At 39.3% G+C, this 19,972-nt stretch overlaps 1 protein-coding gene across 3 annotated transcripts in view; it reads left to right on the top strand.

The window, feature by feature from the left end:
- opcml (opioid binding protein/cell adhesion molecule-like) overlaps nt 1-19,972 on the top strand; it is a 262,498-nt gene that overhangs the window by 206,783 nt on the left and 35,743 nt on the right. For all 3 annotated transcript variants that reach the window (XM_026370142.1, XM_026370143.1, XM_026370141.1), the window contains one exon: nt 913-1,038. In XM_026370142.1, coding sequence (XP_026225927.1) covers nt 913-1,038 — 126 coding nt within the window. The remainder of the gene's footprint in view (nt 1-912; nt 1,039-19,972) is intronic.

The raw sequence follows: 19,972 nt of genomic DNA, 5'->3' as shown, positions 1-19,972 counted from the left end.
ACAATAAATTAAAAATTCTTCTCTTAGGAAAGTAAAAAGGTAGACAATAAATATAAACTTTTTGAGTAACTTATGATCCCTGAAAATCCAGTTTTTGGTGATCTCTTGTGATTAGAAAGTCTACTCTTGGGTGTGAACATGATTGTTGGGATTGGTTATAGGTGCAGCACATGTGTAAAGGTCTGCAGATAAAAATGGGGCAGTAGGTAAAAGTCATTCCAATAATATTAATTAATAATAGTAATAATATTAATAAACAATATAAAATGTGTATTTGTGTACCAGAATCATATTATGCAGATCCCATACTATGACAACACTATTCATTATGTTTATATATATTGAAAATCTGACAAATTAGTTCCAGTGTTTTATCACTACTTAATTGTATTGAACATGTTGCTGGGTATGTTTTACCATTATGTTAGGAATAGTTTCAAATGAGATGCTTTACTCACACTGAAAGTAAGCTGTCATTATAAATAGCATGTAGCATTTTTCTTTATGATATGGTGTTTCAATGTCATGGCATGCATGGGATTCTGACCCTTGATTTGGCTTTAGGCTTTAATCTCACAAGGTGCACTTAATTAGCAACCCAGACACACATACACACAGATCAAGCTGGTCCGGTCAGAGAGATGAAATCATGTTACTCCGAATCAGTCTGATGCTCGTCTAATGAGCAGATTGGCAAAGATGCATGATGAAGAAGAAAATCAATCATGTATAACACCACAGTGAGCCAGAGAATTGTCAAATTTGTCAGCTAATTTCATGCTAATTGAGTCCCCAACCCAGGGTTATTTTGAACCTCATCACTGTTCTGATCACATGGGGAAGTGGGCCCACTGCTCACGTGTCGTTAATTAAGCTAAAAACATCAATCAAGATTTTCCTTTCTCCTCTCAGTGCCCGCCAGGATCACGAACATATCGAAGGACATCACAGTGAATGAGGGCAGCAACGTTAATCTTATGTGCCTGGCAGTGGGTCGACCTGAGGCCAACATCATATGGAATCATCATTCACCAAGAGGTAAGCCTCAGGGGTTTTGATTTTATTTCATTGTCTTAGAGCTGTCTTTGTGTGAAGAACTAGAAATGCTGGTGTTTTTACTAGAATAGTTAGCTGAGAATAGAAATACAATCATTTGGTTCCTGCTTGAAGACTTTCACAAAGTTTAGGTTTGTGACATTTTCCAGGTGCACAGCCAGATGTCACATTATGGTCCTTGATATGATCCCATATTTTTGCATTTTTGTATACACCTGTATATTTTTCATAATTTTCTTGCTCTGTCAGAGGTAATTCAGAAATTTACCTAAACCAATGTTTCAGGAAAATTGCAGCATTACCTCAGTGTAAAGGTGACTGATCCTTCCTCCTACACGTCGACATTCCCACACAACACACACCTCCGTGACTTGCTTCACTTGAATATTCGCCTACGTGCAGCATAACCGTTTACTTCCAGTGGGATATGCATGTGTAGCTTTTGAGTTAACATAGCAATGAGAGGATTTACGATGAATAAAGCTAGACTTTTAATCTACTGACTAAGGTCTTTGTTTTCTTTTGAACTTGTTGGATTTGTGGAGTTAAAGCTTCACAACCTGTGACCTGACAGGACCCGTTTGGTCGGTTCTGTTGTATTGGCACCTCTCAGTCTGAGGGAGAGCCAGGGAGCTGTGTGTGTGTGTGCCTGTGTGTGTGCATGTGTGTTCTGTGTTCTAATTGTGTCTGCAGCGCGCTTCCCACTGAGCATTCAGCAGTGTGAGTCATGCGCTGCTTCTCTATAGGATCAGATGTTCAGCCTCCAACATGACATGAATGCTTACAGCCCAGCTGTTCCTCTCTCCCTTCACGTAATCTAGAGCCAACAGAATGTGGTTCTCGCAGCTCAGGCAGCATCCTTTCCCTGCCTAATTCCCCAATATTTACTCCTAATATCATGATTTCCTCACAGACCATTTGTTTGAAGTGCATTTTAATTACATTCTGAAAGGACAACTTTAATGACCACCAGCCAGATGGCGTTATTTACATTAACTCTATCTTTAGTAACATACCTTTGGGGTCTGAGAAGGAATTGATCCTTCAGATATACATAAATTTGGAAATTAAAAGCTCATGTTTTTTACTATCAATTTTTAAGTAATTAATATGTTGAATAATATTAATATGTTGCAAGCTGCAACTGTACCAAAGACTTGTTGATGTTGCAATGTTAACAATAGCGACTAATAAAATTGAGATTATGCAATTCCCCTTTAAAGCTTTTTGTTCAGTGAAAGTTCAGCTTCTCTTGGAATATTCCCCAAAGTTATAAATTAAGGAAAGCAGGAAAGAAACTAGCAGCAGGGAGGAGTAGGAATAAATTCACTACCCACAGCAGCAAGAGCAGCGGAAAATGAAGCAATACGATCACACTTCAGTCAAAGTAATTTGCAGGCATCCATTGCCAGGGAGTTCAGTATGCTGCATTTATGTATGTGTTATTGTCAGCAGAAAAGGTTATGGGTTATCTTACTTGACATTTTTCCAAGTTGCTCTAATGAAAGGACAGTCTATGTGGAGAAATGTTTGGCCGGCCAAAGAAATCCTTGCTGGGAGTCTGAATCTTAAATGTTTTCCTGCAGAGTGGCATTTCCCCAACTAGCTCCTCACCGTTTGCTTTTTTTTGTTGTTGTTGTTTTTGTTGTTGTTATGTTTGTCACTAGCGATAATGGACTGTTCCCTCAGAGGATAGTGCTTGTGTCTGTTAGTTTGGCATTAAAGGAGGCAGGCTTCTCCCACAGTTAAACTGCATTTTTAGAAAGTCTCAACTGTTGTGATGAAACCCGCCTTGACATTTGATAGTTGTTGTTTTTTTTTTTGTTTTGTTTTGTTTTTTGCTTTTTTTTTAGTACCATGGCATATCATTTAAAATGTTCACACGGTGTCAGGAACATCAGAAAATGTGCCATAACAGCAGATGATGCAGAAATATGCCTCACCTTACGCTATGAAAACGATAAGTCAAATAAGGAAATCTGCTCTGGCAACCGTAGAAGAAATACAGAAAGATGGGAACAATATTAAATTTGCAGTGCCTAGTTCTTTAACGAGAAGTAACCTCAATTATTGTCAGATTTCCTGTCACTGTTTCATATAAATCCTGTTGTCATTGCTCTATTGAATTAAGAAAGACCCTGAAGCCTATACAGTGCATGTCAATAAATTCTCTAATAAATGGTGACATAGGTAAGTAGGGGCCCATAAATGCAAAGCCTCTGTGTTAGTTTACTAAATATATGTACCCTCTCAATTGAAGTCCCATCTTTTTTTGTGCACTGCAATACTCAGTCTGCAATCAACCCAGTGGGGACTACATAAATTATACAACAGTGTCCACTAAATCACTGGCTGCTGGCTACTAACTAAAAGGATTAAAAGATATATGGTTGAGGGAAACAGTTTATTCAGGGGACAATGCAATATAGATTCCTCTGACCCATTAAGACTCATTAAAGCAGATGGGTTGTGAATGTACACTCATTCAGATGTCAGATTGTGCCTGTTTTCAAATGAATAGAGACATGTGCTGTCCTTTAGAAATGCTGTGATTCAGCTGCTGTCTTAGTGTCATTGGCTTATCAGTTAGAGCAGTGGGTCTTCTTGAAGCCATAACCACAACTACTACCATCAGTTTGATGGTTTTATGTTACAGGGTTGCACATTAGTCTCTCTAGAAAATTATGTTTATTATGTAACAGCTAATTTATTAACATTTAACAACATAACATTTATTGATAGAATGTGACCAGGATTATGTTTTTAAGTCAATAGCTGAATTATTGGCCGTGTTAGTCTGTCAGTTCACTCAAAGATACGGTGTTAATTACTGGGTGGATTGTGATGAACTTTGCTACACACATGCATTTCCTAACTTTGCATCAGCACCATCATCAAATACAAGTTTAAATTTGTCCACTGCTGCTACTGACATTCTGCTGTTTATCCTAAGCCTGAGAGAGGTTTTAGAGCTTTCTTGCTGCTTGTAACTGATTAAGTACCATACTCTGACCTTTTCATAACAATCCACAGCTACTTTAAAGAAGGGGGTATTTATTGTGTAGCTGTTTACCATCAAAACAGTCAAGCGTGGCTAGTAGTATCACTTCTCCACTTCCCTGTGGCGTCAGCATCATCTGGGAGACATTTCTGGGCCATGGCTCCCAGATGAGTCATTGTGCCCCTTCACCTGTAGGCTAAGCCTTTGGTACAAAATGTTGTAATATACAGCACATCTCCAGAGTAATTAATAAAATACAGTCACAATATAACCACAGACATTTGATGGGCAAGCATTAATTCTCTTGAGTGGGAACAGTAATCCATATGTTTAACTCCCACCATGTATATTGTCATAAAATGTGATCTGATATTCATCATCATTCAAGTCAAGAGTATTTACAAATATAATGTGCCTAAAGTAAAATTCAGATCTTTCATGTCTTTATTGAGAACAACCATAAAAGCCTCACAGTGCGAGTGAAAAAAGTATTTAAACCCTTTCCATAATGACCTTAAGGAAGCTAATTGGAGTCGGAACGATGAATTCCCAAGTGTATCAAAAAATTCTTCAGTATAATGTAAGAATGTCTGTACATCAGCTGAGCTCTCTAGAAGTTGGGTGATGCAACAGGCCAATGACCCAAAACACATAACATAATGGCATTAAAAAAAAAAAAAAAAAATCTGCCTTTTGGAGTGGACAAGTCAGAGCTTAGACCTCAACCCAATAGAGATGCTAAAGAACGACTTGAGACAGCAACACACATGAAACATCCAAAGAATATGACGGAACTAAAGCTGTTCTTGAAATTAATTAGTTGTTAATTCCAAGGGTTAACATACTTTTTCCACTAGAACTATGAGGCTTTTCTGGTTGTTCTCAATAAACTCTAATAAACACATAGTTACTAAACCACGTTCATTAAAACCCAACCATGACCCATGATTCTACTCAACGATGGACTAAGTAAAAGGTTATTATGTAACAGGAAAATATAGTTGAAAACTGGAACCAATATCACAGATATCACAAGTGCATTACAGTCTAGTCAGGGACATGTCCACTATAGCAGGCAAAACAGGGTATCGTGACTTATAAAAGTGAGAAACTTCTATAGCAAACTTGACAACGCATGTGGCATTTTCTCTCTACAATATCCACTTGTGGTAGATTAGACACTGGACACTTAATTCTCATGCATTCATTTATATGTTATATAGCTGCTGTTTTCTTTGTCTCTGCAGATTAAGTTAGGGAATGATTGACTTGAAGCAAGAAGATGTGTGAATATGAACGCTCACATTGATTTTTATCTGCCACCATGCGTTTGCCTAAATCTAACAAAGTGATGGTTGCATTTAGGTTTTTACTTGCCCACATAGATTTATATCTTTGAATGTTTCTGAATGAAGAAAAAGTGAATGCAACTTGTGATGCAAATTGTATTTATAGTACTTTGTCTATCTAACATTGAAGACTAATGAACAATTGAATGTAGACAATGTTTGTAATGTTTGTTTACTTTAAAACATGATGTATTTTTATGCATACAGAACAGTCTTTATGATGTTCTCATTCCTTTTTTTTTACAATTTAAGTCCTGACAAGTAAATTGTGAGGCAAAAAGCTTACATGACGTCTGAAGGCCTATCGTAAAAATTGGCAGTGGCTGACAGAACACCAGCAGCATGGACAGATGTTGTCAACTTGTGATTAGTCTCCCGATGAGTGCCATTCACAGTGTTATACAGCTAAAATGAATAGCATGCTATTTGCAGTGATGCTGCCATCCACTATGAACAATAGTCCAGCATCGCCTGCTGACACTGGTGAAGCAGTTATCACTGGGAGAAGAAAAAGCATATGTGCAGGTGTTCCTCACAAAACAAATGGAAGAGAAAGGATCTTTAGAAAAATTAAATTGCATGACAGTCACAAAATGTCTCTCAAACTGGAAAGAAAGAATTACATAGAATCTGTCTTTTGGATGAAGAATAGAAGACGCATGCCTATTTAAAACCAAGTTCCACTATCTATCAATAAAGTAATAAGTAATTAATTTGTAGTCTGGATCTTGAAAAAGCTTCAATATTCCAATATCAAAACATAAATACAAGCCTCTAATAAGAGTATTGGATCTGGCAGAGACAGTTAATAAAAGAGAGTCATGTCTCTGCACAGTTTCCCTTTAATATGATTAATAACTATTGCAGACTCTATCACTCAGAAATAAAGAGCTGTAAATGCAAAGTAGAAAGTAGTAAAATAATAAGTGCAATAATAGATGTGTGATGTACGTTTTCCCTTTATGTGGCAGTGTAGCACATTCACATGTGCTTTCAGATTGAAAAATAAACATTATTCTATTTTATTTAGTTTAATATTTAGTGACCAGCATTGCTTAGAGTACAACTAGACATTAAAATCTATAAATTAATTCAAACCTCATCTGGAGGCTCAATCAGGCATACACTCCCCTCTGAAAGTATTGGAAAAGTGAGGCCAGTTCCTTTATTTTAGCTGTAGACTGGCAACATTTGGGTTTCACATCAGAAGATGAATATGAAATAAAACATTTCAGTTTTTTTTTTCCAGGTGTGTAGGTCTGATCCGATGCACCAGTTGTTTGAACCAACCCATTTTGTATTTGACCAAATAAGTTGGAAAATGTAGATTTAAAATAGATAAAGTGACTCAATATTTAGTTGCAAATCCTCTGCTTGCAATAACTGCATCAAACCTGTGATCCATAGGCATCACCAAACATACTTTAGGCTTTCACTGCACCCTCTTTCAGTTGTTGTTTGTTTGGGTGGTTATTCTTTTCCCTCTATAGTTTGATCAGTTTGGTTTCATCCTTTTTTAAATTGGCAGACTAAATGTTTTTGTAGACTTCTGAGTTAATTTTGCTGCTGCCATCACGTGTTACGTCATCAATAAAGATTAATGAGCCTGTACCAGAATAAGTCGCACAGCACAAGCCATGACATTACCTCCACTGAGTTACACAGATGAGCTTGTATGTTTGGGGTTATGAGCAGATCCTCTCTTCCAAACTTTAGCTTTTTTTATCACTTTGGTAAAGGTTCATCTTTGTCTCATCAATCTACAAAACTTTGTCCCAGAATTTTTGAGGCTTACTTCTGTAATGTTTGGCAATTCCAGCCTGACTTTCCTATTGTTGCTAATGAGTGGTTTGCATCTTCTGAAAAAGCCTCTGCACTTTTGTGCAGAGACATTAGGTTTTCTGAAAACAGTCAATTGTTATACCCTCAGTCCTGCTATCTGGAGGTCGTTTGTGACAGCACCAACAGTTTGTTTTGTTTCTGTTGACAACTGCTGTCTATCAGTTCAATGTCTGTTGCTTAGTTCTGAATAGAAATCACAATTCTCTAGATCTTATACCATTGTGCAGTTAAAAGTGCTTTTCAATCCCTTTTTTGAAGCATACTAGCCTTTGCTCAAGTTAGTTTCTTTAAACCACCCAACCTCCTCTTTGTAATAATTTTTTGTCTGGGGAACTCTATATGTTCCTAACTTCCCCATGTACTTTTTGCCTCTTCTCATCCGAACCCATCATTGCAACTGCTACAGCACCACAGAGATGCCCACAGGGAAGAATGTTCAAGGACACAAGCAGTCGAAGAGGCCTCCACTCTGGCCTGTCTGACCACATTAGTAACATAACAACACCTCAGTTAAAGGCTCGCTCACTCTCCTCAGCTGTAGTTGGCTTTACCAGTGCATCCAATCATTAACCAACCCTATAGAACAACTGTTTAGCCGCCTTGTTGGTAATCAATCTAAAGGAGATGACTGGCTTTGGCTGCATAATGAGAAAGGAAATGATGCGTGCAGTAACAATAGCTATCCAGTGCAAACTATTCTTAATTCTATGATTTGTTGTGAAATGAGCTGTCTTTTTTATATGACCCCTATTCTTGCTGGTTCTTGATCCCACTGATACCTCTTGTAGAAAGGTAAGAAAGAAAGAGCACATTCATTATGCGTGAGTATTTTTGAATTTATGGAAGCAAGTATTAGATATGATTGACTTCTAGGCTTTGCTGTCAATCTTGAATCCATGACAGGTTTTGATATTCAGATTACCCTCAACTCACCCAGTGTCCTCTATAGGATGCCCTTCAACAGCAGCTACCTCAACAAGAAAATTGGCAATTTGTGAGAACATGGCAGTGAATGACCAACAATTCAGTCTCATCCTAATTGGTTGAATATGTGCATTCAAATTACAGTGAGTGGTGCATGTAATAGAACATCAAATGAAATATCACATACATGTGTGGGAAAGCAATGCATTCTCAACCACCTCAAAACAGACATTCATTCCTGATACACAAGACATTACACAATCACACACACTGATCTTTCAACACTTGAAAAAGTTTAATTCTGATGCTTTTTCTCTTTTCTTGTTTCCTACCACACAGTAGATGTTGAGTATATCCAGCTGTGTTTATCATGGCACCTGATTTTTCTGTAGGTTTGTTCTTGAAACACCCAAGTATCAGACACATTAGTGATGAACACATCATTTAGTTGGTGTTGGGTTTTAGGCATGTTCAGTCCCCAGCTTGTATTAAAGTAGTGTACTACACCACTACCACTCCTCGTGATCCACAGCCACTTTGATGCTCTTTATGCAGCTGCAATGAAGTTTGTGTGGTTCTTCTTGGCTCTTATAATTTGAGAAGAATATGTATCTATACCTCCAGTCCCTGCAGCCCACCTTATTTGGTTTGCATTGGACCTTCTATCCATACCCTCTGTATAACTCTGTCAGTTGAAAATGTTTGTATTATCCTTATATGTTTCCTATTTCAGATCTTCCCAGATGACACTGAGTTCCATCATGAGCACTTGCTTAGAACAGTTAAAAGTTAAGACAAAAATATGACCTATCAGTGTTATCCTTGCAATGTGTTCTGGAAACTTGCTTCCCAAGGTCTCCTTTCAGCTACCATTCACAAGCTGAAACTATCCCAGATGATTACCTGATGTCTTCCTCCTACAATAAAAAGGCATTACTGTGCCATGATCAGGGCTTCTCCATTGGATTTCTGAGTAGATGGTGTTAGCCACTGCCTCCATCAACGCCACTTATTGTTTCACCTGTACTTTCCCTGTCCCAAGGCTTTAGGACAGCAGCTCAACATGTCCTCCAAGAAATCTTTTGCCAGGAACAGTGGGCATGCCAATATATTGGCTGACCCCTATTTGTGTAGGATGGATAGACTCAGCATGACTTTGTGTATTGACTGGATCAAAAACCTGATGAATCAAAGTAGTTCTGAAAGATCTGCCCATGTGATCTAAGAGTATGGGTAGTTTTTTGGTCCCAATTAGTTTAGCTAAAATTTTGTCTATAACAATTTGTTAGATTTAGTCTAGTTTCAGTCATTAATTAAACATTTTAGTCAAATTTTTGTCATGTATAGATATATATATATATATATTTTAAACCATATCTGTTCTTAAGTCACAAAATGCCATTAATTGTCAGTGCCAGAGAATTGTCTGATAATGGGACATGTTTTGTTTTTTTTTTTTTTTTTGTACTTTTTCTAACTTTAAAATAGACAAATTACTAAACAACATGGCATTTTATAAAGCAATGTCAGAGCAAACAGAAAAAAGTATTTTGCTTTGATTTTGTGCACTATCCATGTTGTCAGCAACTACTAAGATCAAATGCCAGCTATCATATGAAATGTCACCACAGATAAAACTCTTGGTTTTAGGAGCAGTTTGTGGGCTTTAGCTGTCCCCCAATCAATATAGTCTGACTATTCTCACTATTATCCATAACACGTCTGGAGAAGCTTGACATGCATTTTCAAGACAATCATGAAATAAGAGAATCAAGATGAAAGTCAAAAATAAAGGCTTTACAGTTGCAATCCTGTATTAAAAACCCTTGTGTCTGCTTCCCATGGAGAGAACACTTTAAATCTCAAGATGATTGACTTCACCACAGTCAATTCATAACAAAAGCCTGTTTGGACATGTTCACAAACCCCACAGCTGCTTTCCATTGGCTCCTGAGTGTTGAGAGATGCAAGTGGAAAGAAAGAAAAAAAAGACAAAAATATGTATATATATTTTTTAGTTTTTTACTTAGTGCTGAAGCGCAAAATGGTGAAGGAATAGTTAACCAAAGTGAAACATTATGATACTAGAAAAATAAGATCTTGGAAAAAGTAAATGACTGTACAGAAGCATTGCTATAATCTTTGGTATTGGGAACTGAGTTGATGCCTGTGGACTGACCTGGTTATCTTACTCCAGTCAGGATCTGGACCTAAAGAGGCATCTATCCGGACTACTGAGATATGTTAAAAAAACGGAGGAACACATTAGATACATGAAAACTATTGTTCAAAGCTCTGACAAAATAAGAACATTACCAGTGGGTAAGATATCTTTCTGTTATGTCACGGTATGGTTAAAATAATGCAGTTACATGCTGTTTCCAAGAACTGCATAAACACGAAGTCACTGTGACCTTGACCCTTGATCACCAAAATCTAATAAAGGCATATAGTAAGAATTCACAAGAATGTTTACAAATTACTTATGAACTAATTACAACCACGCAGAAAAACATTCACTATTTAGAGCAAACAAGAAAACAAACAAAACATTTGTATACACCAACAACAGTAACTAGCCTTGCAGTAAGGTCATATTGTTGCATTTATTGTGTTGTGTTTTTCTGAGCAAAACCTCACCAGTGTGATTTAACAGTTTTTTTTTTTCATTTTGATATATTATATTAAACACTAAACATAAAAAGAACAGAAGAAACACAAAATATGAATAGAAACATTATGTATTTTTTCAGTGTGAAAACCACAAACATGTTAGATCAACTGTTTTTATGACTTAAAATAAAAAATGATTTAATCAATTAAAATGCAGGAAAAACTCTAATGCTTTTTGCTTCTGCCATAAAACCTTTAAAATAGCATCTTTATAAAGACAAAGTTACACTAAATCCCCTGTATTGCTAAACTTAGTTTCACACATAGTGTTAATATGTACCGCAAAACTCAAACTATGTACAATTATTTACAACAAAAATCAGTTTCTTCAATCACATTATTAATGTTTTTTTTCATGTGTGTCACTCAATGAAACACTGGGAGTTTCTCTCGCTCTCGGTTGCCCTACCCTCAGTTTTTTCAAAGGCTGCTTGGATGGGTGCTTTTGCACATGTACGCCCCCAAATAGAGAGGGGGTGTACCAACCAGCTTCCTGATGTTTTTCTTTTAGATGCTAGTTTATTCAGAAAGTAGAACACTGTGAGTGGATTTGTACCTTTTTGATTGTGAATGTCAGCAAGAACTGTACATTCAAGGTCTTTGCATATTATAATGACATAAGCAACATTGATTGCTACAATTAGCAGTGTGATCCTGATAATGACAGATATATATCTTTCTCTGGCTATAACGATGCTTAGCAAAGCTAAGATAAGGCCAATACAGCTGAGGAGTGGTATAAGGTTATCAGGTATGTGGTTTTACCAATTGGACTCCACAGTCATGATTTCTTAATATTTGCAGGCATATGCTGCAACGTGTGCTTTAGTTGTTTTTTATATTCTATTCTAATATTAAGATTCAGTTACACCAGAAGTCAGGATAACATAGGTTTTAGATCCACAGGCATGTCTGTCTTTGAGAGTATAAATGTTTGCATCGAAATGCACTGCTTTACCAAAAATTTAAGTAAAACAAAACAACTGTGAAAATGCAACTTCTCTTGCCTCTCTCCCATAAAACTGGGTCAAACTAATTGGTGCCTGATTGCCACCCAATAAAGAATTCATTGGCATAGAGACTTAGCTGTGCTCACACAACACAGCTCTATCAGTCTTGAAATGATTAAAAAAAACCTCTTCCATGCATATTCATGACTATTTCTTTTTGACTTTGAAATACTACAGAGGTCCCTCCAAGTCCTCCTTTCTGTCAAAGGCTTTAATGCTTATAACAAGGTGATTTTGAAGAACATCATGTATATATATATACACACAGTATGCATATATACACACAGTATGCATATATACACAGTAAATCCTGTGTATAGTGCATAATCTGACAGGGAGTATTGTGTGTGTGGTACCAACTGTTAGGAGCATATGAAATAAACACCAGTGCAGGGTTTTAGTGATGGCCAATGCCAGAAAGTTAGAACTCATTGGCTTTACATACACAGTGGTAAGAAAAAGTATGTGAACATTTTGGTCATTTTAAGTCAAGATTTTTTTTTTGGAATCTTGACTTATTTACAAACTTAATGTGCCTAAAACAATAGCGCAGAGATGTGGGAGAGATGACCTTGGCATTGTCCCACCTGTCGCTGTGACAGGCGCTGTGTCAGCAACAGCAGAGACAGAACTGGTGCTGGAACTGGAACTGGAACTGCTACAGTGGCAACAACAGGAACTGTTTTTGGAGCAGGAACTCAAACAGGAACAGGAGCAGGAGCTGCAGCCACAGGAGCAGGAGCGGCAGCAGCTGCGCCAACAGGAACAGAAACTAAGAAAAACTAAGAAACTAAGATTGAAGTATTTGGAAAGAACACACAACACTACATCTGGTGTTAAAAAGGGCATTTCCTATATAAAAACATCATCCCATTTGTAAAGTATGGTGGGGGAAACATCATGATTTGGGCCTGCTTTGCTGCATCAGGGCCTGGCCAGCTTGGAGTGTTTTAGGAGAAGTTAAATTCCCAAGTGTATCGAAAAATCTTCAGGATAATGTGAGAAGAACACAACAGAATGCCTTCGGAAAAACAAAATTCACCTTTTGGAGTGGCCTAGTCAGAGCCCAGACCTCAACCCAACAGAGATGCTATGGAACAACTATTACAAGAGAGTAATAGACATGAGCCATACAAAGAATATGACAAAGCTAAAGCAATTTTCCAAGACACAAAAGATCAGAATTTTCTTTTGTGTCATTATTTTAGGCACATTATAATAGCCGCTGCCACTTCACATGCCAAAGTGTCCTTGGGCAAGATACTGAACCCAAGTTGCCCCCGGTGAGTCAGACCAGCTCTGCCATTGGTGTGTGCTTGTGTGTGCGAATGGGTGAATGAGACGCAGTGTAAAGTGGTTTGAGTACCAGCTAGGTAGAAAAGCGCTATATAAGTGCAGACCATTTGTTACTAATTTGAGATGACCTTCTTTTGACTATATCAAACTCAAGACTGTAGTCACAACTTCACTCCTTGCTCTTCTTGTCCTGATTTAACATCACTCACTATTTAAGCTCTTAGGACCTGTCGTACACATGCGTGTACGTCACATTTTGGGTTCTTGTGCGTTCTAGCTGAGCACAACTGTTACACAGCCTTTCACATATAGGTGTGTAAAGAAAAGGACATGGCTAGTTTTAATGAAAAATGTTTTGAATGTGTTATAATTTGATGTTGTAGGCATATGATGATCTTCCTGAAACTGTTAAAACGATTATGCTTAGTTTTAATACTTATCAGGTTCCAATGAGCCCAAAAAGCTGAGAGAAATAAAAAATGCATATCAAATTAGAGCTCGGGTCTTAAGAGGTTAAGCATTTGCATAGCCAATCTCCTGTGCAAAGCTAGCACTAGCTGTTAGCAGGGCCTTTATACCGCTTTATACCTGCTTTTAAAAATACGCTGGAACCCTGAACACATCTAAATATCCCAAAAGTAATCTACATGTAAGAATGCAAATATCTGAGTCAGATGGCTCATAGATTACCCGGACTTTATCCTGTAATACCTTATGGCAAAGCCCAGGAAATGTGTATATGTCATATCCAGTGTATCATGTCATGCCTCCCACACATTTCCACAGGCGCCCCTGCCCTATGTGGAAGTCAAGCAGAGTTTCTCTCAATGGGAAAACATGGCTGACTCAGATAATCCAGTGTTTCTAAATTTTGACACGTCTGGGTACTGGACTGGATTAGTCACCACGGCCAGGGCAGCAGCGACTGCAGCGTTGCGACAGCAGTAGGACCACGAACAGGACTGGAACCAGGAGTAAAGACAGAAGCTGGGATGGCTGCAGCAGCTGGAGCGAGGACAGGAGCCAGCATGGCTGCATTGACAGGAGATGGAGCCGTGACAGGAACGGTAGCTGGGGTGGTGGTGCTAAGTATGATGGGCTTGAACAGCAAGCGGCGTGCAAGCGAACCAGAATGAACTGCTGGGATGAGCAGATCGGGTGAGCCAGTTGCTAGCAGGGCAGCTGGGCGGCAGAAGCCACTGCGGTGACAAGAGCAGGTGCAGCAGGGGTAGGCAAGCCCGGGGATCGGGCAGGTGTCAAGCGTGGCCGAAACAGAGGGACCAACACATTAGCCATGAAGGCGGGAGTGCAGCCGCATGATGGACGACAAGGCCGAAGGACTGGGGCTGGGGCAGCTGTGGTGGTGCCGAAACTGGCAAGCTAGGGGCTGGGAGCAGCTGCGGGTGGCGAAACTGAAGGAACTTGGGGCACTGCGGTGCGAAACTGAGGAATGAAGCTGGGGCTGCGTTGGCCGAAACTGAAGGAACTGGGGCTGGGGCAGCTGCGGTGGCCGAAACTGAAGGAACTGGGGCTGGGGCAGCTGCGGTGGCCGAACTGAAGGAACTGAAGCTGGGCAGCTGCGGTGGCCGAAACTGAAGGAACTGGGGCTGGGGCAGCTGCGGTGGCCGAAACTGAAGGAACTGGGGCTGGGGCAGCTGCGGTGGCCGAAACTGAAGGAACTGAAGCTGGGGCAGCTGCGGTGGCCGAAACTGAAGGAACTGAAGCTGGGGCAGCTGCGGTGGCCGAAACTGAAGGAACTGAAGCTGGGGCAGCTGCGGTGGCCGAAACTGAAGGAACTGAAGCTGGGGCAGCTGCGGTGGCCGAAACTGAAGGAACTGAAGCTGGGGCAGCTGCGGTGGCCGGGACTGAAGCTGCCGACTGAAGGAACTGAAGCTGAGGCAGCTGCGGTGACAGGGACTGAAGCTGAGGCAGCTGCGGTGACAGGGACTGAAGCTTCGGGTGACTGGAACAGGTGCTGAGACAGGAACCAGAGCTGGAGCTGAGGCGGCCTTGGCCGTGGTATCCGGAAGTGGAACCAGAGCGGGAGCCGAAGCTGGAGCTGAGGCGGCCTTGGCCGTGGTATCCGGAAGTGGAACCGAAACTGAAGCTGAGGCCTGGAGATTCCACCGCTTCTGGCGGAACTGCCGCAGGTATCTGGATTTAATGTAACTGACCGGTCTTGGGGCAATAGCCAGACGTGTACCGTAATACAGAGAATCCAGGTAATCGTACAAGTCATCATCCAGGTACGAGTGCTCCTCCTGGTAGCTGGGCGGGTAGGCAAGTCCCCCCCAGGCCAGGTCTCTGACGGAGTCCATTTTGTGGCCAGATAGTTCTGTCACAAGCTGGATGAACGACTCCATGGCCAGAGATCAGACAGGACAGAACTGAGTAGTCAATCTTTAATTTATATCGACAGAACACAGTAAATCAATGAATTGAATGAAACAGTCACTAGATGGGAGGAGATGAGGTAGGGTGAGTATGGTGGTCTGGTTGGTAACCGGAAGTGACGTCAAAACCAAGATGGCCGACCAACGGAGAGCACATGGATAAAATGGAGGACAATAGAGATGGTGAATGGTGGCGACTGAGAACCAGTGGAGAGTGTCCAGTAGTGTAACCAGAGTAACAGAATCACAATGACAAAACAGTCACAGAGTGTGATGAAATTCAATGTCCAAAGCAATGCAAATAAATGTCTTGTGTGGAAAAACAGGCTGGGGGAATGAACACAGGCAGTCCAAACTATTAATCCAAAAGGCTAAACTCAGGTCAAGGGTAATCCAGGTCATATACAAAGGGGTCCAAACAGTCTGAGCGGGGAAAAGAACAACGAGGGACAAAACAGAACAGAGAAAAACACTCACTGAACCAAAGGGGTGTACAGGAAGCAGAGTCAGGTCAGGCTGGTCCAGTGAGGGGGAATCCAGGGTAGACAGGGTGGAAGGGGTACAGGTCCGGGAAAGGGAATCAGGCAGGTACGGATACAGGTCTGGTACCGTGAGCAGGGGGAATGACGAGGAAGAAACAGAACTCACAGCACCAGGCAAGAGACGGGGTCCAGAGCAGGCAAAATCGGCAAAATCCAAAACAAATTAGTCCAAAAGAAAACGCTGGATAGTGTCCGGAAGTTTAGAACAGACTATCTGGCAGGGGAGACAGGTGAGCAGGCCGGTATTTATAGAGTGGGGGAAAGCAGGTGTTGTCAATTAAGTGAGTGTGTGTAATCAGACCGGGAAGAGGAAACAGGAAGTGGCAAAATAAGAGCGTGGGGGGAATCACAAGCAGCAAAGAGGCTGGAATCATGACACAGTGATATATTTCACATAGTGTTTTAGGAGGCTTTTCTAGGGGACAAGTGACCTGCATGATTGTACAGACAACTTCTTGGTGCAGATGATGTGAATTTGACATGTTGGGGTGCCTGCATAATGTAACATTCTCAACTGCTCGTGTATACAAAGCTGTATGTGATTGGCCCTGCTTCCTGGCTGCCAGCTTGAGCATTATGATTGGAGAGCCAGACTGGTGCCCTCCCAATCAAATGGAAATCAACTTCATCACAACTTACTACATGCTGTACATGTAATAAGGGTGGCTGTGAGGAGCTTGACTTTATGTATCTCCTTGAACTGTCTGTTTTGACAAATTAGTATCTTTCTATTCATACTAGACTTATCATACTTTTGAGGCACACTTTAAAGGGACTGGGCCAAGTCTACTTTTAGCAGTAACACACTCACAGGCACACTGTTCTGTAAATCTAACTGTAGGAGTGGGAGTGTTGTTCTAAATATGTCAGATACAGTAGGTAAGACCTTTTAAAAAAAACTGTGCTAGGAGTTCTTTTTTGGTTTCATTTTCAACACCTATTGTTTTTGATTTGTTTGACTTGTTTGACACATTTCATTTGCATTTGCATACCTAAACAATCTAACAATACATAACTCTGTTTTCTGTGTTTAAATATATCTGCACTTTTATCTTGCATACCTAACTTCCAGTAGTAATACATCTAGTTAGGGCACTTAAGTCAGCAAGCTAACACAGTTATGGGTGCACAGTAAAATAAGGTTGCCCAGCATAAAAAATTGTCAATAATAAAACTGTGTTTAGCAAAATAATTTTTACCTATTATTTTTATCTGTGTGAAAATCTATATATTTTTGTACTGTGCTCAAGGACATTGAGTTCATATGTAGAATACATAGGGCGAATCTCATTATAGTCAGTTACAGTGTTCATTGTTGGGTTTTCTATATCATTTTCAGTAGAATTATACTCTGTAAGGTCTTAAACCTTGCACACTCAAGTGTCTTGAGATGACTTCTGTTGTGAATTGACACTATACAAATAAAACTGAATTGAACTGAATCTGAAAGGTTGATGGCAGGACAATAGGTAAAGGTGATTAAAGTCCTATTTACATTATAGAACAGCTTAAACATGTTTAGTTCATGATTTAAAAAAAGTCATGAATAAATCTACATCAGCTTAACATTCTCATAAAATTGTTTTGCACTCACAACATCTTTCGTTTAAACCTATTCTGAATCCATAAAATATTAGTCCACTCTAGTTAAATAATTTAGTTTAAGGAAAGCCAAGGCTGCATTACAATGATCAAATCGCAGGGAAAATCAACACACTGATATGTTCTTTGTCCTGATAGAGATATATCATGACCTTGGGGAGCTTTTTAACAGGTAGAAGGATACATTTGTCTGAATAGTAGTATTAGTTCTTCCGTTTGACTCCAAGGTAAATGCCCCACAGGCAGCACAGTAGGAACTGAAGATCTGTCTTTCAACCAGCGCCGATTTATTTATTTAATTTTATTTTGGTACACACTAGTAGTAAAGACAACAGGAAAGTGGTGATTCATAAAAAATACAGTTGATATATTCTATATTGGGAAAATAAGTGACTTTGACTTTGTTGAGACATTATATTTCCTCCAAGCATCGATGACACAAACATTATGAAAGTTTTGACCTAATTGTTCCACCAACAAAACTTAATGTAATGCAACAATTGCAGCAACATCACAGTTGATAATGTTTGGAGTAAAGACAAACCCTAATACCCAGCAGCATTTGCTCCTGTGTTCTGTCTTTATATTTTCATCACTCCTACATAAGGGATTGTGTTTATTGTGTATCTTATACATGCATTGCTTTGGCCAGCTATATTATGTACATGAAATATTCCCCATCACTGAATAGTATGTGAGCAGTTTTAAGATTTCATAGAATTCATACAAAGTTTTTTGCAGCAGACTTCGCGTTATATTTGTTAGCATTTTTGATGATTTGGATGTTTTTCTGTGGCAAAATTATGTGGCATAATTTCCTTTTGTAAAGTAGTGTTTAACATCAACCATTTCTTACCTAGTACTTTACCTGGTACTTTAACTGGTACGACTAATGCTGTGTGGATCCACGGCCAATTCCCACACTAGATTGGATACTGTACCATTTACCTGCAGGCAAATCAGAAAAATAATTTATAAAGGGTTAAAGAAATGTAATATGTATGGGCATGGGTAAAAACTGATTAATGCCTGTTCAATCAATACCTGAACAACGGTATTAGTACGAAGAAGCCCTTGCATTTAGTCCTAGACTGATTATTATCTTTACTTAAAATTCAAAATAAAAGCTACCCAGTTCAGGTATTCACCAGAACGCAGGTCTAGCAGACATGTTGAATGCACTGCCGCCCTCATTAATGGTATTAAATTATTATGAATAATTATCTATATCAAATGGAAAATAACCTTCTTCATATTTCATCACTTCTACATTAGGGATTGAGCCAAGTATTATTGGCATCTTATACATACATTGCTCGAGCCAGTTATAGGTATATATATCTCTGAGATGGTTTTCTGTGGTATAATTTCCTTTTGTAAAGCAGTGTGTAATCTACAAAACAAGCAGTTGTAACTTAGACTGTTTTTAAAAGGCATGAAACCCAGAAAGTGAGATAAGCTACAAATAATGGACAAAACTTACCAATGAGGCTTCCACCCATCAGCTGTCAGTTGGATTCCAAACCAGTAAAAATAATAGATTCCATTGTAGCCTGGTAAAAAAAAAGTCCAATATCAAAAATGTCCTGCACATTTGAACGCAACAGATTCCTGAACTATAAACATTAAATAGCTCAGTCCCCCTTTCCTTCATTCTTGTGTGTTCATATCGATGACAGTATCCAAACAGGCAAACAATAGACTCATGAGTGTCTCAGGGCGTTGGGGTTCCTGTAAGGGTTAAACATTACGTTGGGTTATATACAGTATATGTTGTCTTCTCTTCATACACAAAATCTCCAGCAATGTCCATGACAGGTGTGATTGATAGCCATGAACCTTGTGGCAATATCTGTAGTCTGATTTAAATGTGTTTACACACTCAATTATACTGCAGACATTACCAATTACTGATATTTCAATTCTCATCTGCTTGCCATTTACTCATTCAAGTGACATTGTAGGGTCATCAGCTACGGTCCACTTTCCCTGGAGCTGGTACAGATTGAGAATCAGATTCCCGATTTGAATAAATGTCCTTCTGCTCATGTCAACACCATCCTCCATTTACACACAGAAGAACAAATACACAGTGTATAAAAAGGTGGTGAACACTTTAGTCCCAAGAGAAAGGTTGTGAACAGAGTGGAATGTTTTTAATGGTTTGGACTTTAGTGTGGGATCACAGTGCGCGTTACTATCCCTCTGCACCAGGGATTAAATGTTCAAAAACAAGACCAAAAAAATAAATAAAGAAAGAAAGAAAGAAAAGAAAAACATGCTT

This window comes from Anabas testudineus, chromosome 14 (genome assembly GCF_900324465.2).
Source record: "Anabas testudineus chromosome 14, fAnaTes1.2, whole genome shotgun sequence".
NCBI classification, from domain to species: domain Eukaryota; kingdom Metazoa; phylum Chordata; class Actinopteri; order Anabantiformes; family Anabantidae; genus Anabas; species Anabas testudineus.
This window is presented reverse-complemented; position numbering and strand designations above follow the sequence as displayed.